Below are 23,825 nucleotides of genomic sequence, written 5' to 3' on the forward strand. Positions count from 1 at the left end.
TAAAAAAGATCTCCCGAGCCTAATGTGGATCATGGATTGTGTCCTTAAAAGAACACCATCCATGGTCATATTTTACAGTGTACAATTTAAAGTCTGTCCAGGAGAGGAGGGAACTCCTACAGCATCATATGCCCTCACTGCCAAATCTTTTAAGATAAAGACATTCAAATACAAATGTCAAAAGTTGTGAAAATGCTCTATTGCTCTCTCTAAATGGGTATTTGTTTAAAGACTAAAGGGCTTTTCCCACGGGGGGACACCTGGTCTCACTTGGCTGGAACATTGATTGTGACATGTCACTGTCTGGAATTGAGCTAGAGGTCAGTGGATTTTGGAATTGCTCAAATCTGGAAAAGTATGTGAAATAGTGTTTTGTTAAGCGTTGTGCCTGTAGCTGTTTACCATGGAGCTGCAGACCTGCTGTCAGTCCTGTGTTGGATTCTGTTCAAGACTACGGAGCCCCCCTGGTCCCACTTTGTCAAAAAAATTATTTATAACTATCTTGTGGCCTCAAGATAGTATCTCGTGGCCTCAAGATAGTATCTCGTGGCCTCAAGATAGTATCTCGTTGCCTCAAGATAGTATCTCGTGGCCTCAAGATAGTAACTCGTGGCCTTAAGATACTATCTCGTGGCCTCAAGATACTAACTCGCACAACGCCAACGCGCCGATCCTCCAAACATCCACAGCTGTCCTCCGGCTCCGGCTCCGCTGTCCTGCCCGTCTATCTGTGCTCCGTCCCCAACATTTCTTTTTCACTCTCTGTCCGCTCGTCTTTCCTCCTTGTGTCTCAGCCATTCATAATACAAACTAAAACACCCGAAACACCACACTATATACAACATAAGAAAACTCTGGCTGCCTGGCTCCCCTTTGTGACATATATACATGTAAAAAGTATAAATATAGGCTATAAAATATGAAGAAGAATTATCTCGTGGCCACAAGATGGTTATAATTAATTTTTTTTGACAAAGTGGGACCAGGGGGGCTATCCGTACAACACTCTTAAAACCTATTGAAAAACCTTTCAACCCCAGGTGAGAAGGTGACATTCTAGCGAGCATACCACGTTGAAACTGAGAATATGTAGGGAGCTCAAACCAGCAGAGAGCTTGGTTGTAGCTCCACGCCCTCTGCTGGTTGGAAGGGGAACAGAACATCTCACAACACTGAACTAAGGGCCTTCTCACACCTGCCTCTTTATTTAGTTCAGTTGAATCGCACTAGAGTTTGTTTGTACCGCTGGTGCGGTTCGTCAGGGCAGGTGAGAACGCGGCATTCACACTCGGATGCGGACCAAACAAAGGTACCTAGACCTGCTCGAAGAGGTGGTCTCGGTACGCTTTCAAGCAAAGTCTCGGCGACCAGAGCAGACGTAGTAACGTCTCTTGCGAAACACTGTCTGATCATTTTAATGAAATGAGCTGGTTTGACTGTGGAGATGCAAGAAATATGCACTAGTCCAGAACACTCCTGTATTTACTTTCTTGCTCCCGCCCCCAGACACATCCGACCAATATGAGGAGTTGGACGGTCTTGCGTGATTTGTAATGGCGCATTTTGGTACGCTTGGATTTTTCCAGGTGTGAAACCGAACCGAACCAAACCGTTTAAGTTTACAAACTCACCAACTGATTCCCACCAAAGCAAACGAACTACAGGTGTGAAAAGGCCCTAAGAGGACTTTATATTCCTATCAGTGAAACTGTTTGTCCATCTTCCTGAAGGGTTCATAACAATTATTATTTATCTTATTTGGAATAGAAAGTCTTCATAAAGCCATCAGCAGATGGAATAATGATTCTCTTCATTTCTTTGAAAAATAGGAACAGCTGTTTTAATACAAAAGGGATTGATTTGTCAATGAAAAGTGCTTTACAAATAAAATGTATTATTATTATTATTATTATTATTATTATTATGTAAAGCAGAGATACAGGTAGAGACACATTGAGACAGTTTGTCCTTCTGTCCTCAGGATACAACCACCCGGCGCTGCTCAAACTCCTGTCCAATCCCAACAATCTGGTACGTCCTCTTCATATTCAGAATTTTTTTTTTTTTTTATTTTTTTTTTTTTTTTTTTTTTTTTTTTTTTTTTTTTTTTTTTTATTTTTTTTTTTTTTTTTTTTTTTTTTTTTTTTTTTTTTTTTTTTTTTTTTTTTTATTTTTTTTTTTTTTTTTTTTTTTTTTTTTTTTTTTTTTTTTTTTTTTTTTATTTTTTTTTTTTTATTTTTTTTTTTTTTTTTCTGTTAATAAAAAAAAAAAATGATATATTATAGTATGTCCTCTACACATTAATATTTATAAAAAAAATAAAAATAATAAATTTATAAAAAAATTAAAATAAAAAATATTATATTAAATATTTAATAAAAAATATGTCCTCACATTAATATCTGTATATGATATATTATAGTATGTCCTTCACACATTAATATCTTTATATGATATAGTATGTCCTCTACACATTAATATCTGTATATGATATAGTATGTCCTCTACATGTTTAATATCTTTATATGATATAGTATGTCCTCTACACATTAATATCTGTATATGATATATTATAGTATGTCCTCTACACATTTAATATCTTTATATTATTATTGCTATAGTATGTACTAATGCTTAATGTTTTATATAATATAGTATTTCCTCTACGTTAATGTTTTATATAATATAGTATGTCCTCTACACATTTAATATAAAGTCCATTGCCTGATGTTTTCAGAATCTATTTGTCCTTTATATGGACAGTGTAACTGATGGATAAGTTGCTGGTGGAACAACATTTTAGAGTTTGTTTAGTTGTTTCATCATTATTTTTCATAAAAGTTTCAGTTGTGCTCTGTTGACCAAAACTGTAAAGGGTTTTCATAAATGGATGTGTTTTCGGTCTTTCTTTCAGAGTACGCTCGTAAACCGACCAGCCCTGGGAATCCTGCCGCCGGAGAACTTCCCCGACAAACTCACTGAAAGTCTTCTCTCAGTTAGTAACACAATATACTGTACAGTGGAGATATGGTGTTATAATTTCTGCATCATTTATGTTCTGAGCTAGTTGGATAAGCGTCCCTGGGTTTTTGTCTTCCCTCGGTTCAGATGTCTCCCAGTGGAATGACCCGTGTTCAGACGATGGCCTGCGGATCGTGCTCCAATGAGAATGCTTTCAAAGCCATGTTTATCTGGTACAGGGTGAGTAACTGTTAGCCGGGTGTCATGGTCTGAACCAATGAGGGACAAGACCTGAGTTATTATCCCAGCTGCATCCATGTCTCTGAAACTGCACTTCTTTAAAGCTCCGAGACTTGTGGAAGCGGAACAAAGATCCATGTAAGAAGGACTTTTAGGCCCTAGGTCAACAGTGTTTATTTCAGCAACACTATGATGAAAAGAATTTGTTGATAGACATATTTTTCGCAGCGAAACTGAGACTTAAACTTAAAAAATATAACCTTTGAAAACAAGAACTATTACAAGACGTGTTACTGATTCAACGAATAAAATGAAAGACGTGGATTTGGCCGCTTGACCTGTTAGATAACGGTTAATACGAAGCATCTTGAATTCAGTAACGTTCCGTCTGTGTCAGCAATGTTTTCGGACATCCTTGGATTTGTGGACTAAATCCAGGTACAATCCACTGAGAATTAGACAATAAGCAGCAGCAAAAGGTCTTGAACAAAGTAGGAAAACATGCAGGCAGCATGCTGACATGTATAAAAAAGCAAGCCTGTTTAACTTCATCATGTTCTGTCGAGGTGACATTAACGCTGCGTTCCAGACACAATTTTTAGCCCGTAAGTTACGACTTCAAGTCAGGACTCACGACTTGGTAGCGTTCCAGGCAAAAGTCATCACAAACCCTTCTAGCTAGCGTTAGCTAGTGGCTACCTAACGTTAACGTTAGCTAGCGCTAGCCGATAGTAGCGATTTCTAGTCGGCAACATATTTTGGGCTTCATTTAATAAAAATAACCTGTAGTAGTACACAATCGTATTCGTATTGTTTTGATTACAATGTGCGGAATTACTTTACATTGCCTGTTTATTTATATTTCTATTAATCACCGGCTTCTGTATAGCATCAACAGGGGTCGCCATTGTTGTTAATGTGTGTGTGACGTCAAAAACTGGAACTGGGAGTACAACGATCTGGTACCAGTTCACCGGTAGTAAGTTAAGGTTTGACCGCCGTTCCAGGGCGCTTTCACGGGCAGAAGGTTGTGAAAACACGAGTTACGGGTTGCCTGGAACGCAGCATGCTACTCCCAGTCGGATATCTGTCGTGTTGTTACTGAAAGCGAGCTCCACCAATCAGAGCCATCGCTGTAATGCTTGGGATTGTGGGTAGTGTAGTACTTCTCCTTTACATTGTGGCTAAACCAGGTTGACTTGATGAAATAAGAAGTGAAATATTATCTCCACAACCAAATGTAACTGAAGCTTTATGTGTGTGTGTGTGTGTGTGTGTGTGTGTGTGTGTGTGTGTGTGTGTGTGTGTGTGTGTGTGTGTGTGTGTGTGTGAGCTGTAGAACAAGGAGCGGGGCCACAACACACCGTCTGAGGAAGACCTCAGCTCCTGCATGGTCAACCAGGTGGGGGACAGAAGGGGCACTACTTTTCAGAATATTTTGATATTTCCAGCTGCATTTCATTATAAATTGCATCTTCCTCTATGCTTTCTCTTTGTGTCTCTTGTGTCTCAGGCCCCAGGTTGTCCAGAACTCAGTATCTTATCTTTCATGGGAGCTTTCCATGGAAGAACCATGGGTATGTTCAACACTCGCAGAAACACCACTCATTTTATGCTGTATAGCATAGTAAGGACATGTGTAACAGTCCCTCCAGAAAAACGTGATTATGCGATCGCATAATTCAATAAATAATCAGCCAAAGTCCGCATATTGATGCGGGGCCGCTTTTTTTCAAATACGCCCGCGACTTTCGCCCGCGCAAATTGCCGTTCCGAATAAATCTATGCAGGGCTTGCATGATTTCATAATCCCCGCATTTTCGTTGCAAAAAAGTCATATATATCTTAGCAGAAAGTTGAAAAATGTTGCGTTTACTTCACACAAGAGCAGCCATTTTCCCCTGTTGCCATGGGAACGTTGTGAAGTGACGTAATTACGCGACGTGAGCATCATCGAAAAGCAGGGTATTGGGAATTTTTCTGGAAGGACTGCATAATGCTGCATGTTATGACGTAACAACACCATGTACTGAATATGTACCGCTGCCTGTACACAGACACACACACACACACACACACACACACACACACACACACACACACACACACACACACACACACACACACACACACAGCTCACCTGGATCTCTCCCAGCTGTTTTGTCAGCTCCAACAGAAGTTACAGAAAAGTTTGTTAGTAATAACTGAGGAAGGGAGAGAGAGGTTATTGATTTTTTAGGTTTGTGGCACTATCTTTGTGGGGGACCCGTCATTGACATAATGCATTCCCTAGCCCCTTACCCTAACCTTAACCATCACAACTAAATGCCTAACCTTAACCCTTACCCTCACCCTAACCATAACCTAATTCTAACCCTAATCCTAAAACCAAGTCTTAACCCTCAAACAGCCCTTTAAACTTGTGGGGTCCAGCATTTTGGCCCCACAAAGCTGTTGCGACCCCACAAGTATACTGGACTCCCGGTTTTTGGACCCCACGAATATAGTTAAACAAGCCCACACACACACACACACACACACACACACATCATTTTGTCACTACTATAATATGGCCATCAGTCCAGCAACATGTCGTACTCCCCACTAGAGCTGCACGATATGAGGAAAATCTGCGATAACCTTGTTGAATAATCAGATATGAAACTGTGCTCAGTTCTGCTGCGTTCAGTATTCTGCTAAAATACAACAAAGTGCTTGTTAAATTTGAAACTAGTGGAAGGAAGTCATTTACAACTTTTTTTTTTTTTTTTAAAGAAACTGAACATTGAATTGGATATAAAAAGGCAGCAGTGAAAAAGAACGACCGTTACATTTTAAAGCGCCGTTTTCTGCTGATACTGTCTTTCAACTTACACAAAAGAATCTCTGCGTGTCTTTCGCGATGTGTTTATTGTGCCAGGTGATATCGGCATGACAATTAAAAAAAATAAACATATATTGTGCAGCCCTACTCAACACGCTGCTGCTCTGAAATTCTCTTCCCAAATGAAATAGTTTTGCATTTAGTCTTTTCTATTGGTGGTAAACTATCCCCACTTCCTGCACGTTTCACATTAAAAGCCCACCAGGAAAAGGGAGGGGCTATGGTATAGAGATACATATATTATTACATTATTATTACTTATACACTTATATAGAACACCTGGATTACTGCACACTGAACAAGCATTTACATGAAAAGCCTGAGTTATTATTGCCACGTCATAGATTTGTGGCTAACACGATGCTTTTGCCTTGTTAAGGTTGCTTGGCAACAACACACTCCAAAGCAATCCACAAGCTGGATGTGCCGTCATTTGATTGGCCGATCGCTCCGTTTCCCCGACTGCAGTACCCGCTGGAGGAATTCAGCAGAGAGAATGCACAGGAAGAGGCTCGCTGTCTGGAGGAGGTTGTTTGCGCGTGTGTGTGTGTGTGTGTGTGTTTGTTTGTTTGGTTGGTTGGTTGGTTGGTTGATCAGAGAAAATTATAGGAACTTTATCAGTGAGCAGGAAAGAGGATATCAGGTTCAAATGAGACTACAACTCACCTGCTAGATTAACAATTTTGGAAAGATTGTTTTTGTCTTTCATGTTCAGGTTGCCATATCAAACTGTTATATTAAACTGTAAAATGCTTTCTACCAGGCCCCTGTATGCAGGGTTTCCCGCAGCACTTTGCAGTTTAGGCAGCCGCCTAAGCAACGCACGCCTGCCGCCTTAACTATCGGCACGTTGGTACTACCGAGGACAGATTGACTTTAAATCAAAATGTGCCAAATTTCGGTACCCGAGAGCGCATAAGCGCGAGCATATCTGTCGTCTCTGCATCTTGACAGAGAGCGGAGCTCCCACTGCCGACACACACACACACACACACACACACACAGAGCTGTGGTGCCGGCAGAGCGAAACAACGTTGACTTTGTCACAGTGAGTCACTGCAATGCCGGTAAAGCGGTTGCAAGTGTGTTTACACTTTTCAAAACTCCACACAGACAGCGTATATAACGGCGAGATGAAAGCTGTCACGGTATGGGTTAACGTTAGACTTCCTCTGTTACAGGCAGGCGCCACTGTGTCCACTATGCCCTATTGACTGACTGACTGTAAAACTGAATTGCCCCTTGGGGACTAATAAAGTTATCTGAATCTGAATCTGACTGGCTGAAGTTGTCAGGAGGATATTGAACTCGCCATATTTATGTCTGGCGTTATTCAAAGGACGAACGTTCCACCTTCTTTTTCTTCGTTTCTTTGCAAGCAGGCTCAAAAGCAGCTGTTCTTCCTCATCCATTGACTCTGCCGCTGTTGACATTGACCTCAATGCTGCTGCTGCCAGTTCTGCCATTGTTTACCTTTTTCTTCTTCTTCTAGTCCATAGAAATGGCAGAAGTCGGTAGCCTTTCCTCACTTGCGACACCTCTGTTCAGGAGAAGACTGCAACTGGCGTCGCGACCACCACGCGCCAGTAGAAATAGTCACGCCGCTCCCATGACGTCACACTGTCGCCGCGACAGGTCGGGAACGGCGAGTATAATGAACGCTTCAGCCTGCCTGAAAGATACCAAGGGGGGGGGTAAGCGAGCATCCGGAAAGTGTACTTCCTATGGGGAGACTCTGAGGCTAACAAGCCATCACTTTCCGCTAGCATCCCATTGACTCCCATTCATTTTGGTGTCACTTTGACAGCAAATAACTTTACATCTGAAGCGTTTAAAGACTCTATTTGTCCATTGTTTATTTCTAAAGAAACACGACAACGTATAAAAGGCTCCATTACCTTGTATCTCACGTTATGGCTCCGTAGCAGACGCTTTTGTAAAAATAGGCCAACGATTCTGTCACAACCACGCGACTTTCTGTCGCACAGTAGAGAAATTACCGTGTAGTACAGGAGAAGCTCGCAGGCAATCGGGGGGGACGTGGAGGCATACAGTCAAGGGGGGAGCCCATAGAGAGTCCATGAAAAGCATCGGAAACCAAATATTTCGTTTTGCTCCTGCTCCTACGCTCATGGACAGCTCCTACTCACGCTCTCTCCGTCTCTGTAAGATTGGGAATGATTGAGATTTCTCTTGGCGCAGCTACCAGAAGACTTCCAACTTTCAGACAGGTTGCTCACGTCACCTCTACGTCATCGAGCTCAGTTTGAGGCTGGCGCAGTAACGCTCAGCCCTCACCGGGAAAGTGCTTCTGATATACTTCACTGGTCTCCATCGAAGTCCTATGGCGTCGCTGTGTCCATTTCTTTCACTGTCTACGATATATACAGACAGCAGCTCGTAGTCTTTAGTGCACCCTCTCTTGAGCACTTTGAATTGTGTGGCCCGAGTGTTGTCAATGAACATGCAGAGTCCTCCCCCAATGTATTTGTGAGATAACACCTTATCACAGTCTGCTCTTATGACTGTATATCCCTCTATGTCGCTACTTGCGCTGTCCTCATGAAGCCAGGTCTCCATAAAGCAGTACACGGTAACAAACCACGCTTTGACCTCTGACCTCAAAAAATTGGCCCCTGCCACGGTGAATGCCATCTAATTTAACCCTTGTGTTGTCCTTTGGGTCATTGGGACCCGAAGGACAACACAAGGGTTATGTACTTCCGTTTACTTTGTTGAGAATTGCTCTCTAAACCCTGTCTCTTGTAAAGTAAGTAAGTTAAGTAAGTTTATTTCTAGAGCACATTTAAACACAGTTTAAGCTGACCGAAATGCTGTACTAAGGTGCTGTATTAACCCTATATTTTGTTAATAGGCCGATGGCCATCAACGAGGCAAATATTATGTATATAATACGGATGTTGTGCCAATTAATGGGTAGCCTGGCTCCGCCCTCCTATGTACTGGGTTCGCGGTTTTCTCGACCAAAGTCTTTGGCGGTCCAATCAGCGAACAGAGGGAGTGGCTGAGAACGATGACGTTTCAAAGATGCGAGCGAAGCCATTCGGTCCGTTGTGGCGACGCCGCCAACATCATGGCCACCACCAGAATTTAATTTGGATTAGGGATGTCGAAGCACGGCTCGGCATCTGACGGACCTTTAAAATAATCTAACCTTTAAGCTTTCAGCAGGCAATACAGTTACACTTACCTAAATAAACATTTATAAAAGAGGGGGAACATTTTATTTTAAATATTTAAATGTCAAAAAATATAATTGCAAGATCTCCCCTTTAAACAACAGCTCCCTTTTAAAAGTCTCTGTGTGTGCTTGCTCAAGCATCATGTTCTGTTCAGCATTATTCTCTTCTTTGGTGTGTGATGAATTGTTTATTAATTGTGTGTGTGTGTGTGTGTGTGTGTGTGTGTGTGTGTGTGTGTGTGTGTGTGTTCATCTCCAGGTGGAAGATCTGATCGTGAAATGGAGGCAGAAGGGGAAGCCGGTGGCCGGGATTGTAATTGAACCAATCCAGGCTGAAGGTGGAGATAACCACGCCTCCCCAGACTTCTTCAAAAGCCTCCGCAACATTGCACGCAAGGTAACCGTTATCGCTACGGCAACCGATCCCTTGAAAGAGCTCCGCTTGTTGAGCTCGTTCGGAGTTGCATCACCTTGGAAGCCATACTGCTTTACTAGCCTCAGACACCAATATGTCAACACGAAATGCATCAAGCACTGCCGTTAATATAGCTTATCATAGATGTCCTTTGGCAAAATAACATCTTACCCGTAGAGTGATGATTGGATAATCAAGACTAAATTGGATTGCAGTATATAATGAAACAATGTGATGTGACTCTGAGAGTGTATATATAGTACTATGAGTGTTTCTCAAAACTAAGAATGCAGAGAACAGACTTGTGTTCTTGGGAAGAATATGCTTGCTAGCCACTCTTGGAAGAAGAAGACTTGACAGGATGAGACGATGCAGATTCTCAGATTCTAGTCAGAGTAGGAGTCTGAAACTGCTCCGTTGGGCTGTGGTTATGGGGCGTGTTTCAACCGAACCAGGAAAGAAAATGCCTCTGCACGCAATTGGATGGACCTCCAACCAATCAGAGCAACGGAGACAGACGTCACAGAAGCTGCAAGTCAAAGGCAGGCTTCGACAGAGCAAAGGCAGAGGTGGCAGTTTCAATTACTGTTGATCATCTGTCTATCATCGTATAAAGCCCGCCCTGGCAATTTGATTGGTCCGAACAGCTCTGGCTGTCCAGACCAAACTTCCCGACCTCAAATGTTGTGGGCGGGGCTAAGTTCAGCTGGCATCCAGGCTACACTGTCCCTGTTTTAAATAAACCAATACATAATAATAATAATAATAATAATAATAAAAACGATCTGTGAGCTGTGACTGGTCAGTGACCCCCCCCCCCCAAGGTGCTTGAAGAGCTTATTTATCTCTGAAACCATTAAAGCAAAATGTTGTGCATATGACGCATGCCTTTGGTGTGGGAGACCCGGGTTCGATTCCCACTGCGATACATCAACCAATGTGATACCTCTGACATATCAGACTGATCTCATGAAGTGGCGTATGTATGACACGCCAATTCGTATGCCATTTTGGCGTGTTATCGAGACTCCTAATCGCTTTTTAGCGTGTTTATCCACGCAATTCGCCTGCCGTTGACCTACGTTACGAGTGAATTTTCGCCATGGTGAGTATTATAAAGGGACGTAGGTCCACAGAAGCAGGTTGGTTGGGGTGGCAGATGGGTAAAACACAGGACTTTCACCCAGGAGAGCGGGGATCGCATCCCACGTGTGGTGATTTCCAGCTGTTTTTTTTATTGTTTTTTAAGCCTTCCCCAATGTTTCTTTCCTAAACCCAACCGTTTATCGCTTTTTTGTGTTACTAAAGCCTTTCCCTGTGTTCTCAAACCCAACTTTCTTTTTTTTTTTACACGCATGTGACGACGTTCTCGCGATAGTACGTCACGTTCTCGCGATAGTACGTCACGTTCTCGCGATAGTACGTCACGTTCTCGCGACAACACGCAACGTGGCGACGCCACGTGGTGCGTATGTTTACATCTGCTGTATACAGCGTAGACATACACGTGGATAGCTCAAAATGTGTACAGATAACACGCCATTTGACTTTAGAAAGTGGCGTGTATGTTTACGCAAAGTCATGATGCCATGTTGGACATATATACCAATTGGAAGTTGCTTTGGATAAAAGCGTCAGCGAAATGACATGTAATGTAATGTAATGTGGTTAGTTGCAGACTTTTGGCGCTTTTCCATTACATGGTACCTGCTCGACTCGCCTCGACGCTACTCGCCTTTTTTGGTTTTCCATTACGAAAAAAAGTACCTGGTACCTGCTAACAGATACTTTTTTTAGTACCTCCTCAGTCGAGGTTCCAAGTGAGCTGAGGCGAGCCGAAACGGTGACGTGAAAACCTGCAGGCTGCTGACTAGTCCAAAAGAATCGTCACTGGTCACTGCATTGCTAGCGAGAGACGGCATTTTTAAATAGTTTAGCCAGCTGTGTTTTTTTGCTGCTGGAGGCTCCACGCAGAGCTTTCTCCGTAGCATACAAGTGGACTGATGTTTATACTTGTGTGCTGGTGTGTGCATGTGTGATGTGTGTGTGTGGGGAGCTGGTGAGCGAGGGAGAAGTGAGAGAGTGACGGCGATTATCTCCGCAGCGAGTAGCGACTCTAGAGTCATATATAAAACAAAGTGTCTGCCCTGTTCTTTCTGACCACGGTGGGAAATCTGGAGCAGTAAACGTTAACTATCTCTTTGATATCATGTTGTTTACGGAGACTGAGAACCAGGAAATGAGTCGGGGATATGTCAATGGGAAAAGCAAGCAACTAAGCCACGCCCACGGCAGTCGCTATGACGACCAGCCACGCTGAGGCGGTACTAAAATCTGCAATGGAAAACGGACACACAGCGTGTCGAGGCGAGTAGAGTCGAGTAGGTACCATGTAATGGAAAAACGCCATAAGTTGGCGAGAACGTGACAGAGCTGAGCTAGATACTAATAGGGCTTCACTAGTCTCAGAGAGACTGAGTTCCACCATCCATTTGGAAATCTAACTAAATGAGGCTTGACATCCACCCTCAGAGAGTAGGACTATTTGGTATATCTTCAGAAGAGGAAAGGTCTAAAGGTACTTTATTTGTCACATACACGTACATGTAGCGAGATTCATTCTCTGCATTTAACCCATCCCTCAAGGGAGCAGTGGGCAGCCAATCACAGCGCCCGGGGACCAACTCCAGATCTGAGCCAGTGCCTTGATCAAGGGCACTGCCTGGAGAACCTAGTACATGTTTTTGAACGACCAAGCATTGATCCTTGCAGAACCCCAGTGAAAAGAAAGTCACACTTGGACTCTGTGCCTTGCGATGCCAATTCAAACTACAGTATTTTTCCTTCTACTTGCATTCATGATCGGTCTAACTTGATCACTTTGCCATTGCTCACTCTGTTAATCTTGTATCTACCCAGCATGGATGTGCTTTTCACGTGGATGAAGTCCAGACTGGTGGAGGGGCCACAGGAAAGATGTGGGCCCATGAGCACTGGGGCATGGACGATCCTGCTGACATTGTCTCCTTCAGCAAGAAGCTTCTGACCGGTGGCTACTACCACAGGGACGAATTACAGGCTGATAAGGTTTGGCATTATTTAAGATTTCTTGTATTTGTTGTTTCTGACTCTTTCTTTACTCCAATGTGTTGCCGTGATGTCCGATGACCCATAAACATTAACATTATGGATGTATGTAGAACCTTGGGTTTTGACTGTGTTTTACACAAACTTACTGACTTAACATTATTAGAGTGTTACATCACTGTCATTGGACTGTCACTTTAAATAAAAAAAAAAGATGTTAGTAAGAGCATTGTCATTTTTTATTTACAGTTGTGTTTGCTTGTGTATCTGTTGTCTTTTTCAGCCGTACCGTATTTTTAACACATGGATGGGTGACCCATCAAAGAACCTGATCCTGGCCGAGGTTCTTAATGTGATTCGCAGAGAAAACCTTCTGGAGGAAGTGACCCGTTCTGGAAAAGCCTTGCTAAACGGCCTTTATGACCTACAGGTAGTGCACTTGTGTGTGTGTGTGTGTGTGTGTGTGTGTGTGTGTGTGTGTGTGTGTGTGTGTGTGTGTGTGTGTGTGTGTGTGTGTGTGTGTGTGTGTGTGTGTGTGTGTGTGTGTGTGTGTGTGTGTGTGTGTGTGTGTGTGTGTGTGTGTGTGTGTGTGTGTGTGTGTGTGTGTGTGTGTGTGTGTGTGTGTGTGTGTGTGTGTGTGCGTTCAAAATTCAGTGTTAACATCCGGGAACCCAAGGAAAAGTATATAATATGGCACACCTCCCGATCTAGATTCTAGAATCGATTGCTTTTCTTTGGGTTCCCGGATGTTAACACTGAATTTTAAATATTACATTTTGCAGCTGAATTTGTTATATTGAATATTTTTACGTTCCATTTTGGATTCTGAATTTATGAACTTATTGAAAATTGAAAATGAATTGTTGAGAATTTGAAGAGTAAACTTTAGAGGCAAAAACTTCAGATGCATAATTTCAAAGCATAAATATTTAGTGCTAGAAATTCAATGGCTTTTTAATTTCAAAATCCGATGAAACAGATTATAAAATAAATAACGCAACAGCATGAGTAATGCAATATGTACTCTATATACTGTATGTGTTTTTCACAGATTTTGGAAAATGCCCCCCACTTTTGTTGCCTCCACAAGTACTGGCTTTCTGATGTCCAGTCTTCATAAACCCATAAAGTATTGTGTTGGGAGGGTGTTTGCTCTATTTGGTTGCCAACCCTCAGTCGGTATGCCCCCCCCCCACCCCCCCCCAAAAAAACAACCTGGTTTTGAATTAAAACAACACAACTATACTTGGTACTATAAGTGCAAAGAAAACTTTGAGTAATGTCTTGTAATACCTGTTAAAAGTAACATAAATTTGCCACAGGGTTCAACTGCTTTTCAGCATTTCCAGGCTGTCTGTATGTAGCCTAACTAGTCTTAAAAGTGACCGGACTCCTATAGCCCCTCCCTCTCCCAGCAGTATCTGTCAGGCAGTGGATGCAGGGACAAATAAAAGGGATTGATTTCAATCTTACACATCATTTTTTTATACTTGTCAGTCTTGTGATGTAAACAATGTTATATATTTGTATATTGTAATTTACATTAGTTTTGAGTTTATATAGCAACTTTGCTGTTGTATTAATTTTCAAAATATATAGGTTTCTTAAATATCGAATATTGATACAAAGCCAGAATGATAAAGAGTATGGATAAGAGTATTTGTATGGATAAAATCAACCCCCATCCGGAACCCTCAGAGTTTTTGCCACACTATTTATACTTTGCTACTGTAGATATCTCTGGATGGATTAGAACATTGTGAGCTTAATAGTAAATCACTGATCAGAGTTGCTGTATGACAATATTGTGTTTTATGTTTTCAATCATAGAAAGGCTTACTGTAGTTTATTTGGATCGTCCTTGGTGTGAACATGACCTATATATATGTGTGTGTGAACATGACCTACATGCGTCTGGTCCCCAGGCTCAGTACCCCGGCATGTTGAGCCGAGCTCGAGGACAGGGGACCTTCTGTGCCATTGATATCTGCGATGACGCAACGCGCAACAGCATCCTGCTCAAGGCTAGAGACAAAGGTATGAAGTACACCACCATTCACTTGGTATGTCTTATTAACCTAGTATTCCTTCTTAGAAGATGGAACTCAGGAATCCAAACTTCTAAGAATGGGAGCATAGCCAGCCCTACCTACTCCATATATTCAAATGTATTCGATATATTCAGACTTTCATTCCATATATTCAGACTTCCATTCCATATATTCAGACTTCCATTCCATATATTCAGACTTCCATTCAATATATTCGGACTTTCATTCCATATATTCAGACTTCCATTCAATATATTCGGACTTTCATTCCATATATTCAGACTTCCATTCCATATATTCAGACTTTCATTCCATATATTCAGACTTCCTTTCCATATATTCAGACTTCCATTCCATATATTCAGACTTCCATTCCATATATTCAGACTTTCATTCCATATATTCGGACTTCCATTCCATATATTCAGACTTCCATTAAATATATTCGGACTTTCATTCCATATATTCAGACTTCCATTCAATATATTCAGACTTTCATTCCATATATTCAGACTTCCATTCAATATATTCGGACTTTCATTCCATATATTCAGACTTTCGTTCCATATATTCAGACTTTCGTTCCATATATTCAGACTACCATTCCATATATTCAGACTTTCATTCCATATATTCAGACTTCCATTAAATATATTCGGACTTTCATTCCATATATTCAGACTTCCATTCAATATATTCGGACTTTCATTCCATATATTCAGACTTCCATTCAATATATTCGGACTTTCATTCCATATATTCAGACTTTCGTTCCATATATTCAGACTTTCGTTCCATATATTCAGACTTCCATTCAATATATTCAGACTTCCATTCAATATATTCAGACTTTCATTCCATATATTCGGACTTCCATTCCATATATTCAGACTTCCATTAAATATATTCGGACTTTCATTCCATATATTCAGACTTCCATTCAATATATTCAGACTTTCATTCCATATATTCAGACTTCCATTCAATATATTCGGACTTTCATTCCATATATTCAGACTTTCGTTCCATATATTCAGACTTTCGTTCCATATATTCAGACTACCATTCCATATATTCAGACTTTCATTCCATATATTCAGACTTCCATTAAATATATTCGGACTTTCATTCCATATATTCAGACTTTCATTCCATATATTCAGACTTCCATTCAATATATTCAGACTTTCATTCCATATATTCGGACTTCCATTCCATATATTCAGACTTCCATTAAATATATTCGGACTTTCATTCCATATATTCAGACTTCCATTCAATATATTCAGACTTTCATTCCATATATTCAGACTTCCATTCAATATATTCAGACTTCCATTCAATATATTCAGACTTTAATTCCATATATTCAGACTTTCATTCCATATATTCAGACTTCCATTCCATATATTCGGACTTTCATTCCATATATTCAGACTTCCATTAAATATATTCGGACTTTCATTCCATATATTCAGACTTCCATTCAATATATTCGGACTTTCATTCCATATATTCAGACTTCCATTAAATATATTCGGACTTTCATTCCATATATTCAGACTTCCATTTAATATATTCGGACTTTCATTCCATATATTCAGACTTTCGTTCCATATATTCAGACTTTCGTTCCATATATTCAGACTTCCATTCAATATATTCAGACTTCCATTCAATATATTCAGACTTTAATTCCATATATTCAGACTTTCATTCCATATATTCAGACTTTCATTCCATATATTCAAACGTCCATTCAATATAAGTTTGGTGGTGTTTTAACCACTAATATTGACATGAAGGTAAATGACCGATCATTGATTGCACTGTGAGGATATATTGTAACATTGTTATGACAGATCATTGGTTGAACTGTGAGGATATATTGTAACAGTGTTATAACAGATCATTGTTTGAACTGAGGATATATTGTTACAGTGTTATAACCAATCATTGATTGCACTGTGAAGATATATTGTTACAGTGTTATGACAGATGATTGATTGTTTTTGTCATTGACAGGTATCCTCCTGGGAGGGTGTGGGGATCGATCCATCCGTTTCCGTCCAGCGCTGGTTTTCAAGGAGTACCACGTTCACATCTTTCTCAACATTTTCAATGACGTGTTGGCCCAGCACAAGTAAATCCTGACTGACACTGCACTGTCTGAGTTCATCCAGAATGGAGGAAAACTCCAGACAGTCCATGTCATGATAAGCACAATCTACACAACAACTCCCACAGATATATAATATATAATAATATATAGCCTCTGTTTCATATCCAATATGCCAATCTTCATCTCCTTAGCCAGGAATGATAATGATATCCTCTTACTTGCGCTGCCATAAAGATGTATCCAGAAAAGCAGTCAGAACAGATGCCTGTGGCTACTGTTGCAGTAAGTGAGAATGTCATGCTTCTGTAAAATAAATCTATGGGAATGCCCACAAACTCCAGAATCTTTCTCATCTGGATTCAGGTTCTTATGTGTAGACTGACTAGACTCTGGGTGAAGACATGCCAGATTGAACATCATGTCAGCAAATCGGGAACCTTCTGTTTCACACCCTTTACAGATTCAGAGGTCTGGAGCCAGGCTAAACATGTGGCTCTGTTCCAGGTAGCACAGCATTCATTAAATGTAAATAAGAAGTTGAAGGTCCCAACTCCTAATAAACCTCACCTAATGGCTCCCAACAGCTTGCGTACAGCTTCTTTTAGTGCTCATATGCTGGCGTTATTGCCTGACTCCCGGTGACTGACTCTAGTTAGCCTGGATGTTTGTTTTATGAAAACAGAGACTGAACTGTGTCAGTGATGACTCTATGTAGGATGCCACTCTGCATGTCATTTAATGCCGTCCATTAGAAATGTCCTTGTTATGATTATGTGTGTTCTTAATAGGAATGACTTCTCAACTTGAAATGTTGTAGCCCAGAAAAAAAAATGTGAATCTTAAATGGACCATGAAAATGTTATAGATTGTTTAGTGCCTGCATGTCACCTAAATGTGCTATTTTTTTAATTACATTTTTTTCAGTGGCTTAAGTAGGAGCAGCCATTGGTAACCTTAATTGAACTAACGGAACGTTTTTTTTTTTTAACAAAAGCTTCACATGTTGCCACATTTTATTTCTGAAAACACATTTACTTTTAATTTTCGTGTTACACTTGGTTATGATTTCACATTTAACACTGACAGACAGCGTCAGTAAATCAAGCGTATGGTGAAAAGGATCATTTTCATCAAGCTGTTCCTGAGATGATGATTCTGACAAATATTATGGAAGCAGTTAGCCTGCGAGCAGTCAGTCTAAATGTAGTCTACGGAACAATGTTAATGCTTTTGACAAAAATAAAAAAATAAGCATCATGAAGTGACACAAAGATGAGATTTATTCTGCATGGCTCGTTAGCAAACTGTCTGGAAGTTAGAAACACACGAGCTCTTAAAGGTGCAGTAGGTAAGACTTATAAAACTAACTTTCTGTCATATTTGCTGAAACTGACCCTATGTTCCAGTAGAACTACATGAAAATCCAGCTCATCTGGCACCACCTCCAGCCTGTAGTGCGATTTGCAAAAATCCACCGCTCCCTGTTCAGATGCACCAATCAGGGCCAGGGGGGGTGGTGTCTAACTGTGTTTCAATCACTGCTCATGCACACACATTCATTCTCCCTTGTTGGGGGAGGGGCTTAGGACACCGTTTAGGGCTTTAGCAGAAAGGGGGTGGGACTGAGAAGTTTTTGGCTAAGTCCTGGATCTTCCCAATCCTACCTACAGCACCTTTAAGTAATACCAAGATGGAAGAATATTGTCTTAAATAAAACTTTACAGCACACATTTTATAACTATTTCTGGAGTTGCCATTTTTATCTTATTTTCTTTGTAAATGTGCTCAAGCTGTTGCTCTGCTGATTCTGCACAGACCTTCGTATTTCTGATTAACTTTCTACAATCATAAATATATATGAATATATATGTACATCATTTTACATTTATGTTGCATAAATATGTCCAGTATGCCTAATGTCAATTTGTTACACATAGATAACAGGGCGAGTTTGTCGTATCAATCGCACCAGTCCTACAGTTAAGAGGAGATTTCAGAGCGAGGCCGAGCCAGCCATGGGGAGGACAACGGTGCCTGTCTCCTTGTCACTCAGTATCCATAAACAGTATCCATGATGACCGTCTTTTAACATTTTGGCATTAACTATTTATTTAAACTTGTGATCTGAGATAGATTATTATTGATGTAATTATCTTCGATGGCTCATGCTGTTGGCTATAAAACATTCTGTCCATTTATTGTGATAAATAAATTATGTTTTGAGTAACTTCGTAGAGTTTTTTTTATTTCTTTTGTTTTGGCAATTTTATTTATATAGCACCTTACAATACACGTAAACTCCAAAGTGCTTTACATCAGAGGTTACATGTTATGCTAAAAGCTCTTTTTTTTAATGTAATTTCAACATAAATATGGGTTCTCAGTGTGACTAAAGATCCCCAACACCAGGGCTTTGAATCAACTTTTTTGATCACCAGCCAACACGGCTAGTAGATTTTTAAAGTTACCAGCCAATCCGATTTTCCACTAGCCACATTTGTTTCCAAGGAAAATAAACTAGATTATGAGTTCCACTGAATACATTTAAGCATCCATGTTTCTTTAAATAGTTTTTATTTGGGTTGATAACAGATTTGTCTCTATTGTTCCAGATGTAGTAGGCTATCTCTGTGGGGAGAAGTTGTGTTTAAAAGTTAAGGACCAAGCAAGCAGCATTTGCTTGTGTGTCTGTTGAAAACCAAAAAAAAAAAATTAATATTATGCAGGAAAGTAAAGAACACTTTCTGCATTAATGGTTTTGAATACACCTGTGCTTTTCCTACTGTGACATGTCAACATGTCTGCCGTGAAAAAGGTCTATGAATCTTTCTTACATGACTGCATGCAGTTTAACCATTTTTGGCAGCACAGAAGAACTACATAACCCATCATGCACTCCGATGCAGCGCAAATCAACGTCCGGGTCACGAGGTTAAAAGCTGAAATGTTTTGGTCTTGAAGTCTACACCTATATATGTCAATGGTCTACCCTAATTTATTTAGCCAGTTTTGTTTGGAACGTTACACTCGCTAGCTAGCGTCAGTAGCGGTACAGATGGACGCTTTGCACAGACACCGTTCACTTTATAAAGGAACAACTCCGCCATGGAAAGAAACATACCGAAAGGTGAGACATATCATGTTAACTTGTCGGTTAGCTAGCTAGCTAGCTAGCATGTCGGTGGGGTCTGCCAGTTGTTTACATAGTTTAACACTGTGCTGTTTATCTTATGTCTTTTGTAGCGCTGCGTAGACAGACTAAAAAACAGCCGGTCGAGGCTGCTGGACAGATATCGTCAGACGGGAGAGAGCCCGCAGCGCAGCGGCTCCGGGGCCTCCGTCATCGTCCAGGAGGTGATGGAGGAGGAGTGGACCGCCCTGCAATCAGAGGACCGGAGACTGCCCTCGCTATGGGGGCCAGAGGGAATGGCAGAGGTAGGTCTCTCTCCGTCTGTTACGTCGGTCTTTTTATTTAACGTCTTTTATTCTACATAGGAATCCGGTCTCTGTTGTAATAGTTCGTTGACATGACCGTAGTAGTGAACAGATGCCGATTTCTCAGTGCATGTTTATTTTACACTTCTAGCCAACTGGAACACAAGCCAATACCTACAAGACACCGTATCCTTGCGCACGTCTCATTAACCTTGAGTGTATCAGTGCGCGGCACTATCTACAACATCTGTATCTATTTCTAGCTCTGTCTGGTGTGTGGCCCCGGAGAGAGCTACCTCTACCTTTTTTATTTTGATAGATAGATAGATGTATGTCATCTTTTTAATACAAAACTAAATCTTTCTTCACATGAAATCGGTAACTTAAAAAAAACAATAACAAATGACTGTATGAGTAATAATTGGGGTGTCCGTGTCCCCATCTGGAGTGGACTCGTAACGCTGAATTCTGTTTTTCCAATCCACAACTCTCTGAGTTTTATTATTTAGTGGAAGTCTGCTCTCTTGTCTTTCATAAGCAGATGTTCGGTGTCATGAAAGAGTATGATGAACTGGCAGTACTGGAAGAAATCCAACATGAGCTCATGTCTCAAGGTAAAAAAAAAAAAATTAAATTCCATTACATTTTGGACATTAAACTAATGTCCAGTAAAATACCACATCATCAAAATGATTGACAGTGGTACCAGTTGATTTTGAGCCCCGACTAAAGCTGTGAAGTTTTTCTTTGTGCCCCAGAAATGTCTATTATTGAAGAGTTCGAGAGGAACCTGCAGTTTGAGCAGCAGTACATATCCTCTGTTGTGGAGGGGATGGAGGAGATGCATATTATTTGCCCCATATGTCACATGTGAGTCCTAGAGATGACTGCTATAACTTAATTGATATTGACAAAGGCTGATAGTTTATATCTATCTACTCGTTTTTAACTACTGTAAAGTTACACTAATACAATTTCCAACCAGTGGCAGTCAGTATGTCTTAAACGTTTTCTCTATTTTCAACTGCATCAAGTTGATAACAACACATTTTTTAATGATTCAACATTAGCATGCTTATTTTGTCTTTCAGGAGCAACTTGAACATCAACAGCCATTTCATCTCTTGTCCCTGTGGACTGAACATTAACAATACGGTTTGTTTGTTTATCTCGACCCTATTTAAAAAAAATTAATAAATCAAAAAAAAATAAGGGACAAATGAGGACACTTGTCACTCATATGACTCGGGCAGATTTGAACACACAGACACAAACACAAAAGTTAAACACACAAACTTTATTATTAATACACACACACACACACACACACACACACACACACACACACACACACACTACAATGTAGTCGACTTCTATTACTGCATTTCAACCCTTCCTAAATGGTGTATGTATGCCATTATTGGCGTGTTATCAAGACGCATACTTGCTTTTTAGCTAGATACAGCGTAGACATACACGTGGATAGCTCAAAATGCGTACAGATAACACGCCATTTGGCTTAAGAAAGTGGGCGCGTATGTTTACGTGAAGTCATAATATCACGTTGCGTCCTAAGTATAAGCAACAGTGAACAGCTATACATGCAGCATCCAGGGAGCAACTTGGGGTTCAGTGTACTGCTCGGGGATAATTTGACATGAATACTTAAATGTGCTTTTAAATCAGGAAAAACAAAGGCTCCTTATAACTCCAAAACTTGCCTGAGAATCGGCAATTAATACAAATAATACAATTAATACCGGCCGAAAGAACATTATACCTTGTGTTTACATCTGTTCTAAAACAGGATTATCCCCCAAACGGGAGTAAGACAAAAACCTTACTAAGGCAGATAGCCCCATCAACATGATTCCTTATCCATTCATACATTGATATTTGTACTGCAAATCTGTCGACGTACAACAAAAACAACAAATTTGAATAAAACAGTGTGTCTGTATTTCGGACCGGCTATGACCGTGGATCACACCGTGATCACAGCCGGTTCGTCATTTGGTCGTAAACCACAGAGTCTCTGCTGTTCATTTGACATTCTTTTGACCATTTCAGCATCGGCCTTCACCAACAGAAGTTCCCGAATCTTGTTGTCTCTCCAGTTTAGACATTTTTGTAGCCGTCCCGGTGTAAAATCCCCCTCGTTCCACAGCCTCGGATGTTTGTTTTCTTCCAGTTTTGCGCGACTCGACAGAAGTGTCATCAACACGCTCACTGTGAATTCTCACACTTTGGGGCTCCATCTGTGATTACACAGTTTGCAGTAGAGAGCAGGCAGGGTAAAGACTCCTTGATGTGCGATACAACTGACTCGGACATTTGCATTCTCAAATGATGCTCCGCCGCGTAATGTCTAGATAATTACAGGTTTGCAGTGCACGCAGGGTGCACGATTAACTTTTTGTCCGCCAGCAAAACGGCAAGTGAATGTTAAAAATTTGACCAGCCACTCTAGATTACTGTTTTTTTCTTTGGCTGTAAAGCAAATGTACCATCCACTTGCATATTTTACCAGCATTTGGCTGGTAGATGGTGCTAATTTTGTACCCTGAGTGCATGTGTGAAAAGGGGCTTTAAGTCATACCTGGCTAGACATGTGGTGACTCTGTTAAAAGCCTGTAAATAAAGGAAGAGAAACCCAGAGTTAAGTAAATGAGTAAGTGAGGTATCTAGGTAAAATGCTGCAACTCTGTACACCTTGTCTTTAGAATCAGAACATCACGCCCGATGTCCTGCAGCATCTTCTGGAGTCCACGGTATCCGAGCACATGGAGGACTGTTTCCACAACCCGGTTTTCTCTGTAGCTCCAAACACAGACTGCTCTCTCAACCTGATCATAAGCTGCAAGGTAGGGCACTGCCACGTCATTTATAAAGTAGTTTCAGGAAGTCCATAGACAAGAAAAAGTGCATTGCAACTGCTGGAGGCTTCAAATGCATAACTCCCTGTTCCCTATTTTTTTCTTTAGGCTTTTTTTTTTTTTTTTTTTTGTAATGGAGGGATGTATTTCCATATTATTTAGTATGTACTGGCCTGTTGCCCATGTACGTTCTCCGCTACCTGACTGACCCAGTTTCCCTAATTTATATACAAAAAACAAAATCCGTGTGCCACACAATAACTGTCGTATCACGAATTATTTGCCATCACAAGTATTTTTTTCTTTTTCTTCTGCTTTCAGGTTTGTGACTACCTGTCCATTGTCCTGTGAAAGCAGATGCCACTTTTATTTTTATATTATTACTTTAACGTGTGATATTTGATTTTGAGTTTTTTTGTGCTCTCTGTATATATTGTGAAATAAAGAATTGAATTGAATGTGTTCATTTATTGTACTGTATGCTACCCCCTCTCTAACTACCATTTCATACCAATGATCATAACGAAGTTATGATGAATTTGTGCATGCATC

General features: G+C 40.6%; 2 protein-coding genes across 3 annotated transcripts in view; both read left to right on the plus strand.

Annotated features, from left to right (window-relative positions):
• Positions 1–18,697, plus strand: part of abat (4-aminobutyrate aminotransferase) — a 37,893-nt gene extending 19,196 nt beyond the window's left edge. Inside the window, exons 6-16 of the mRNA XM_039823660.1 lie at positions 1,982–2,031; positions 2,915–2,995; positions 3,109–3,201; positions 4,541–4,603; positions 4,715–4,778; positions 6,465–6,613; positions 9,547–9,684; positions 12,622–12,789; positions 13,073–13,219; positions 14,715–14,826; positions 16,866–18,697. Coding sequence (XP_039679594.1) covers positions 1,982–2,031; positions 2,915–2,995; positions 3,109–3,201; positions 4,541–4,603; positions 4,715–4,778; positions 6,465–6,613; positions 9,547–9,684; positions 12,622–12,789; positions 13,073–13,219; positions 14,715–14,826; positions 16,866–16,987 — 1,187 coding nt within the window. The 3' untranslated portion in view covers positions 16,988–18,697. The remainder of the gene's footprint in view (positions 1–1,981; positions 2,032–2,914; positions 2,996–3,108; positions 3,202–4,540; positions 4,604–4,714; positions 4,779–6,464; positions 6,614–9,546; positions 9,685–12,621; positions 12,790–13,072; positions 13,220–14,714; positions 14,827–16,865) is intronic.
• A 1,169-nt stretch (positions 18,698–19,866) lies between these two features.
• On the plus strand, positions 19,867–23,731 carry rpain (RPA interacting protein). 2 transcript variants are annotated; one of them, XM_039823662.1, is made up of 7 exons: positions 19,867–20,089; positions 20,206–20,397; positions 20,936–21,011; positions 21,156–21,267; positions 21,489–21,552; positions 23,121–23,261; positions 23,595–23,731. In XM_039823662.1, exons 1-7 carry the CDS (start codon positions 20,018–20,020, stop codon positions 23,622–23,624), a joined length of 687 nt encoding a protein of 228 aa, XP_039679596.1. In that variant the 5' UTR covers positions 19,867–20,017; the 3' UTR covers positions 23,625–23,731. The 2 variants fall into 2 exon arrangements, with proteins under 2 accessions (XP_039679596.1, XP_039679598.1); XM_039823664.1 differs by having other exon boundaries at positions 19,869–20,089; positions 20,939–21,011.
• Positions 23,732–23,825: the final 94 nt, after the last annotated feature.

This window comes from Perca fluviatilis, chromosome 15 (assembly GCF_010015445.1).
Source record: "Perca fluviatilis chromosome 15, GENO_Pfluv_1.0, whole genome shotgun sequence".
Taxonomy (NCBI): domain Eukaryota; kingdom Metazoa; phylum Chordata; class Actinopteri; order Perciformes; family Percidae; genus Perca; species Perca fluviatilis.